At 43.1% G+C, this 8,350-nt stretch overlaps 1 protein-coding gene across 5 annotated transcripts in view; it reads right to left on the bottom strand.

Moving 5' to 3' along the window:
• Positions 1-5,700: 5,700 nt before the first annotated feature.
• MYBPC1 (myosin binding protein C1) overlaps positions 5,701-8,350 on the bottom strand; it is a 79,821-nt gene continuing 77,171 nt past the window's right edge. For all 5 annotated transcript variants that reach the window (XM_054182592.1, XM_054182562.1, XM_054182568.1 and 2 more), the window contains one exon: positions 5,701-6,441. In XM_054182592.1, coding sequence (XP_054038567.1) covers positions 6,341-6,441 — 101 coding nt within the window. In that variant the 3' untranslated portion in view covers positions 5,701-6,340. The remainder of the gene's footprint in view (positions 6,442-8,350) is intronic.

Below are 8,350 nucleotides of genomic sequence, written 5' to 3'. Positions count from 1 at the left end.
CGCGGCGCGGCGGCGGGAGGCGGAAGAGGCCGACGCCCAGCGGCGGCTCCGCGGGCGGGGGCTGGCTAACGTCGGGCGGGCGCCCTCGGCCCGGGCGCGCTGTGGGTTCCTTCGCCCCGAGGGCACGGCTCCCCCGCAGCAGGGGACCCGTTTCTCGGGGGCTTTGCTCTGGCCATGGCGGGTCCCCCAGCCCGGCCTCGCCCTGAGGGGATGGGGCTCCCCTCGGTCGTGGAGGGGTTGCGCCCCGCGAGGGCTCTTCCCGCCCTTCACATCTCCTCTCGTCGCTGCTGGATGTGGGCAGGGTGGGTTGAACACCCCTTCTCCGCTGTGTTTTTTCCTTATTCATCTTATTTTTCCTTTTCCGTGTTTTGTAATGAAGCGGGGGGATCACGCACTGGGTGGCCGCCGAGGTGTTTTGCCAGAGCAAGGCCTGGTTGTGCAGCAGGCGACTTCCTTGCAGCCGGCAGGACACCACAGCCACGTCTGCAGGCAGGTGATCCCCACTGTATGGGCCAAGGGGGCCTCCAACACCAGGAAGAGACCCACAGGCCCGGGGAGTGGCCATCATACCCATTGTGGGTCACCAGGACGACTGCATTACGCAGGACTGCCTTTTACCTCGTTCACCTGCTTGGAGATGGTGCTTTGACACAAATAACGCCTTTTCAGAAACTGTGGCACGTCAAGTTATTTGAATTGGTCACATGAAGGATTTTAAGATGTATCCCTGACTCTCTAGGAAGGTATGTGGTTTCTGAAGGTGGCCAAGTGCTGTGTAGCTGTGTCAAAGATAAAGTAGAAAGTATAAAATACAACCTCTAATGAGCATTACATACCCGAATGGCATCTTCTTAGAATCAGGAATCCTTTTTTAAGTTATTCCATTGTGAGTCAGAGGCTGCAGCTTTCTGGCCAGAACAACAATTTCCTGGACAGAGCAGTTTCCTGTTATTCAAAGTGAGCCGACTCCCTTTGATAATATGTTTTTGAGTAGCTTTCTCTACTGCTAGGATCAGGAATGGTTGACACAAGCAAAAGGGTGGTTTCAAAATCCCTTGATATGGTGCGTGCATCCCGAGTGCTATATTGTTCATCAGCTGATTTCATTTACAGATCACTAAATGCAGTATGATACGGAAATTGGGATTAGGGATTAGGAAACAGAAGAGAGGAACTGCCAGCAAAGGAGGGAGTAGTACATTACACAATGAAGAATGATTCAGCAATAGCCAACGAGAGAATGGGAAAAGGGAAATGTGTCAGATTCACAACCTGCTAGATCCCCAGTCCACTGGAGTTGCTGTGTTTGGAAAAAGGTAAAACACTTTCTTTTAATACCCTGTGCATCGCTGTGGTCGATGAACGTAATGGTACTGGTATTTATGGAGAGATTGCCCAAGCTCTTTGTGATACCAAGAGGAAAAGCAGAGAAAAAAACTAGGAAAAGAAGTGGAGGGGAAAGTAAGTGATATAAAAAGTTAGGGTCACATGAATAGATGAAGAAATAGATCCCTGACTGAATTTATCACTGAGTTTGGGGAAGAATTTGTTTTAATTTAAAAAGTATTCAGCAGCAAGGCATAGGACAAGAAAACATAGAATTTAGTGCATTTAGAACATAGAATGCAGTGCATTTAGGCTTCCAGCGTTTCCTCAGTATTCAGGATACAGTTTTGCTTCCAAATGCTCTCTGCTTCAGCAAAGGAGCAGCTTTACTTGTCAGTCAGGAAAGCAGGCCATGAAAATCAAGTGACACTAAGTACAGGGTGCTTAAAATAGAATGCCTTTTGCTCCAGAATCTCAAAATGCAACAAAAGACATTCATAAAGAAAGTCTCCCTTCACAATGCTCTGTAAAAGGTAGCAATATTACACTTTTTTTTTGCCCCTAAAAGGAAGTACAGGAAGCTTGAAACATTTTTTATAAAAGGAATATTTTTAAAAATTTCTGACTCTCAGTAAAGACCTCCTTATAAACAGCATATCTCAATTTAGGTATTCTTTAAAAGTTTTGCATGTGTCCCCTTTCTGTATTTGTGAGATTGTTTTCAGTGAGGGAAAAATGGGCTGGCGGCGGCCCTGATCTTTCAATGAAAAGTAACTACAGTGCCTGTATCAAGCTCCAAATACAGCAAATTGAGAATGGATCTGTACTTATACAACAGTAACATTTATTTGCCAAATGCTCTTCCATGGGCAAAGAGAGCAAGCCAAGAGAAGACAAAATAATTTCCTCTGGCTTCCTTAAAAATAAGCCCCTCCTTTTTTTTTTATTAACTTTGATTCTTCTTTGTGTGTTTATACACATTTGGGTCTGCCTTCTTATTCCAAGTAATAAATTTCCTTGACCTGTGTAAATCAAACTGAACACCGAGGCAGAGCTTCCAAACATACTAAATTCCTACCAGAAATGGGAAAGTGTGCAGAAAAGAAAATCCTTATTAAAGGATTAAAAGTGCTATTGGACTATAACCTCGGCGTGTACTAGTTGATGGAGAGTGTACGTAGCAAAAAGATAATATGAATAATGCAACTAGCTGAAGACTTAAACTGGTTTCACATATTACGAGACATCAAGGAAACCAACCATAAGCCATAAAACCCATACTAGTTTCGTTTCTCCTGGGGCTTTTGTGTTTTCACGGAATCACGGAATCTTCAGGGTTGGAAGGGACCTCTAGAGATCATCTAGTCCAACTCCCCTGCTAGAGCAGGATTGCCTAAAGCACATCCCTCAGGGCTGCATCCAGGCGGGTCTTGAAAATCTCCAGAGAAGGGGACTCCACAACCTCCCTGGGCAGCCTGTTCCAGTGCTCTGTCACCCTCACTGTAAAGAAGTTTTTCCGTGTATTTGAACGGAACTTCCTATGTTCTAGCTTGTGCCCATTGCCCCTTGTCCTGTCACTGGGAACCATTGAAAAGAGCCTGGTTCGTCCTCCTTAAACCCACCCTTTAGGTACTTGTAAACATTAATCAGGTCCCCCCTCAACCTTCTCTTCTCCAGGCTAAAGAGTCCCAGCTCCTTCAGCCTTTCCCCATAAGGGAGGTGCTCCAGTCCCATAATCATCTTGGTTGCCCTTCGCTGGACTCGCTCCAGTAGTTCCCTGTCCCTCTTGAACTGGGGAGACCAAAACTGGACACAATACTCCAGTTGTGGCCTCACCAGTGCAGAGTAGAGGGGGAGAATGACCTCCCTCGACCTACTGGCCACAGTCTTCCCTATGCAGCCCAGGATGCCATTGGCCTTCTTGGCGACAAGGGCACATTGCTGGCTCATGGATAATTTGCTGTCTACTAGGACCCCCAGGTCCTTCTCCTCAGAGCTGCTTCCCAGCATGTCCGCCCCTAACCTATACTGGTGCTTGGCATTCTTCCTTCCCAGGTGCAGGACCCTACACTTGCTTTTGTTGAACCTCATTAGGTTCTTCTCTGCCCAGCTCTCCAGCCTGTCCAGGTCACGCTGGACAGCGCTATTTTGCGCTTACTTTATCTCATATGACCACGTTTTATTTGCTGGTCTCTGTTCCTCCTAGGTCTCTTTCAGGTTCAGTAATTTCCTGGAAATTCCATGTGAGCTGACTTTCAAGAAATTTCTTCTTGGGAGCACTGGCTCATATCTTCTACAGCATGATATTCTGCTGCTTCTATTCTCTCTAGGTTGTTTTGCCTGTAGTTATTGTTGTCTTTCGTATGTCTTTATTCTCCCAAGCTGGTACTGACAGCCCATTTCATTAGCGTTTTCTTAACTCTGGTTTTTGCCACTTTATTTCATCTATCAAACACCATCCCTGGAGAATCCCATTAGGCAAATCATCATAAATCAAAACTTCATTTTTTTAATTCACTATTTAAGGTTCTGCAGCCTGTTTTACATCTACTAGAAAACCCTTTCCTATCCTACTGCATCCTGTCATTCCTCTCAAAGTCATTTTCAATTAATTTTTAATCCAGAGACTTGGCTGGCCAGCATAGTTAGTGAGAGCATGAATTTATAGCACGCTAATGCCCACTCATCCCAGTTCCACCCACAGCCCAATACCCAGTACTTCCTATTGGCGTGGCCCATCTCCAGCCTGGGGGCCAACCAACGGCAAGCGCTGGGCAACGCAACCGGGGAGGAATTAAGGGCATCCGAATATAACGCTTACCGTTCACACAGTGAAAAGTAGCTTAGTTCAGCTTGTGTTTTAACACTGCTGGCATCTGGTAGAAATTAGAGTAGCTAATTCTGTCAGCAGAGAGCCTACAGAAGCTGAGGTTTATGCTGGCTTCCAGGTTATTATGTGTGGTATACTAAGGCTGAGGAGGCAGATAGATGCGTAAGCTTGAAGCTGTAAACATCATTGCATACAAAGTGCAGGTGGCTACACGCATCCTTTTTGGCTTACTGAAAAGCACAGACTCCTAATAATGATAGCTTTTGATGCTGACTATACTGTATCTCAACAAACTGACATTATTTTAAATGAGGGATGTGTGCTTCAATGCTTAAACCTGCACAGCATATGTTCAAACTGACCCTCTCCCACAGCCTTCTGTGCTTCAGAACAGATGAAGGGAGTCCCGGTTCACTGGTGAGATACAGAATAAAGAGAAATTATTAATCCTTTATGATTTTTTCTTCTTAGTAGACGTATTGCCACGTGTTGCCGTCTTTCATGCGTGGGTGTGAATGAATGGGTAGGAGAGAATTGATTTTGGCAGGATCGGGGTGAAACGCAGGTGGGGGTGTCCAGGATCGCTGGGAATGGAGAATTGCTTCCTTGCACACATGGCAGCACAGAAGAAATCACAAAGACAGAAAGAAGAGAAAGAAGAAAAAAAGGATCTCAGAGTGAGTAAGATTTACAGAGCAAAGTGAGAAAATGCATTCAGAGGGGAAAATACATTTCAAAGGGAAACAAGTGGTAATTCAACTGCAAAACCAGCACTTCGGCAGTGGCAGTTCATAGTAACACATTCTTTTATTATTGCATAATTACCGACTGCTGGATGTTTGAAAAGGCACTGATGTCAGATAACCATCTTGTAATGTACTGCTGGTCTAAGCAGACCTGTATCTTTATGAACCATAGTTGGAGATCAATCATTAGTCAGCAAGCACATAACCTACCCGATCTCTACAGCCAGAGTGAGAACTGGTTAATAAATGACAGGGCAATAGAGAATCGCCAGCCTGGCCTAATTACGTGTGACCTTGTGCCTCACATGCTTCAGAGTTTACCGGAGACTTACAGACAATTGCCCCCACTCCTGAAATACTTGGAGGTTAGTGACGCTGGAGTTGGAAAAGTAATGTAGACGTTTTACCTTATCTAAGGCATTTTTGCCTTGCGTGGTAAACTGCAAAGCGATACGCTCGGAGTCCCTTTTCTGCTACGATACCTACAAGAGCTCCGTGAATTGCTGAAGGAGGGGGCGGATCCGTAATGATGAAGACAGTCACAGTTGGCATTTATAATATTTAAAATATTGAAAACATATAGATAGAAAATTGCATGTATCTGTAGCATTTATCTTCAGTCACATTCTGTGTCATGTATCTTAAAGTGTAAGCCCGATGGGTTAGGTGACTGCCAATACTGTTTTCCACTCAGTGTAGTGGGCTCAAGTTCCTGCTTTACAGTATGTGGAGATTAAACAAGAAATGTGGTAAGATGAGACAGAAAAAAAACCTAAAAAAATAGTAAACAAGTCTTGATCCATCTTAAACACTTCATATTTATTGTACATTAAATAAAACAATTTCAGCTCAGTTGAGAGACTCATGGGTTGGATTTAGGAAACCAAAACTTCTAAAGGAAGATATGTTCAGCTTAAATGATCGTTAAGTACATATGTATTAATTACGTTATAGTAAAACCATATTCTGTTTAACAATTCTCAGGTGAATAAGATACATTATCAAAGAGGTATGTATTCCAAGGGTCTTATTGCACAGCTACTGGCTAATCCATGTACTTTCAGTCTGAGAAGGATATGCTTTGTACCACCGAGTACAAATCTGACTGCTTCCTCATTTTTATTACGCGGCTTCTCCTCTTTCCTCATTAAAAAACAGAACAAACACAATATCAAACAGAAAACAAAGCTGAACATTACAAAACGTGTGTTGTCTTCAGTTCATTTCATTTCAACTCCAAAGCAATCCATGCGTATTCTTTCTTTTCAGTAAGAGCAGGTAGGGAAAACAAAACAACAGATAAGAAACAGAAAAAAAAAAGGGGGGGGGGGGGAATGAAATCCCCAACCGCACGTTTCTTCTGTCATCGCAAAAACTAAAATGCTGTAATTCTGCTACAATTTCCAGCGCGGTGGGAGGAAACACTGTGGACGGACTCTCACTTCCCCTCAGTCTTGTCTGCCTGTACTTCGCGCATATATGAATCAATGATATGCGGAGGCACACCATCCATCAATAGTCTGAAGAACGAAAGCCCACCTAAAAACAAGGAATAAGACAATCTTCAGGTTGAGGGTCCCTGGAGCAACAGCTTTGTACCTTTATTTTCTGGCGTAAGCAACAAAGATTTAGTCAGTCCCTATTGCGTACTTGGTTTTGAGATGTGGTAAAATTCATCCCTGTTCAGAAGTCCAGCACTAGAATTAACCATTATTTAATCTCTGTACTTTACACAACTTTCCTGTCCTCTTGTGCAGGATGAATTTCCTTTCTAGGTTGTCATATATTCAGTCACTTATCTCACCCCATGCAATAGTCTACAATAAGTTTCACCTCAGATAACCCTCCCTGCTGGATTTCCATCAGGCTGAATGGAGTACAGTCAGAGATGGAAGTCAGCCCAGAGGGAACAATGTAGAAAACACCTGACTTTGATGAGTTGTGGAAAACATGCAGAGACATTCAAATTCTTCTAGTGTTGGGTCGTGTACGTATTTAGCAAAATATTTACCATGTTGCTTGAAAATAATAGGTGGGATGACACATGTAAAAATATGAAAAAAAGCCAGGATTTTAGATATAGGTGCCTTTAGACTCCAGGGAGAGGTGACAAAAGTCAAAACTTTCATCTGCTGGGGAAGTCTGAAGAATGATTTTGGATTCGCTTTTGAATAAAAACTAGCCCACATATAATCATCTTGGATCCAGGTGCTTACTCCCCAAAAGCTCTAGAGTTTTCCCAGGCCTTGAAGCTACCGGTGTGTGATCTGAGAGCTGTGGGTGGTCCTGCACTGATCCATGGAGCAGACTTACTCCACGCTTGTGGTGAGCATCTTCCTCAGCTGCAGCAGTGAATGTCCATGTGCACAAGCCCCACTGACAAATACGCGCCTTTTGTATGCAGCGTTTCCTCCAGCCCTGCTGAAATTTTGTTTCCTGTCTCTGTGAAACTAAACTTTTCAGTTTTTTCCTTTTTTTCGCCCAATTTTGTGATGGTTGGAGTCAATATTCACTGAACAGGTATCAGAAGTACCATTCTATGTGCTTTATGCCTGTGGCTTAGCCACCGTGAGTAAAAAAAACTGAACCAAACCTCTTTTAAGTTACTGCTATAAAAAAAACCTGGGCTTATAAGAAAGCCCTTGTAGGTACTTAATGTTGTCTTTGATTAGCATGGAAAAAGGGACAATGCAAAAGATTTTGAAGAATATTTAATAATTTTAGCGATCCAAGACAAAATTATTTCTTTCAGTGCCCAGAAAAAGAAGTATGTAGTGTCTAACACAGCAGATCCCACTGATGTACAAGTAGTAATTTAATACAAATAATCCAAATTAAGAGTGACATTTCATGCCATTGAAAAAAAATTTCATGGCAACTAAACACGTGTATTTCTGTTGATTTCATTGAAATCAAATGGCATTTGGAAGGAACAGTGGGAAAAAGATAAATATTTTGCTAAAACATTAGTCTGCCCTTTCTCGAGGTGAAGGGTGGCATTTGTTGTAAGAAAGCTACATACCATTACTATTCCTTTTACAAATCTGCACAAGTATTCTGTTCTGTAAATTGCAAAACCACCTGCTAATAACTGCACTTACCTTCGGAGCCTTTTCTGGAACACACCAAAAGCTTTAAAGCAAAAGTACATTGCCAGGATGAAGATATCACTGTCTCGGAATGCTTCAGCTAAACGCAACTGAGCTGATACTTACATAGAGCATTTATCCCGAGTACAGATTTTAGGATTTTATAACCTTCATTAACACAAGGATTATCTAATTAAAGTGCTATTAGTTACTAATGACTATGAGACTGCGCTGTCTCATTTAACACCGTCATTGTTGGAGAACTCTTCGCTCCCGACCTTAGGTGGATGCACAATACAGACAAAAAAAAAAAAAAGCATGCTTTTTGGCATTCTTTTCAACTCATGGAGTGCAAGTTG

This window comes from Rissa tridactyla, chromosome 1, assembly GCF_028500815.1.
Source record: "Rissa tridactyla isolate bRisTri1 chromosome 1, bRisTri1.patW.cur.20221130, whole genome shotgun sequence".
Taxonomy (NCBI): domain Eukaryota; kingdom Metazoa; phylum Chordata; class Aves; order Charadriiformes; family Laridae; genus Rissa; species Rissa tridactyla.
This window is presented reverse-complemented; position numbering and strand designations above follow the sequence as displayed.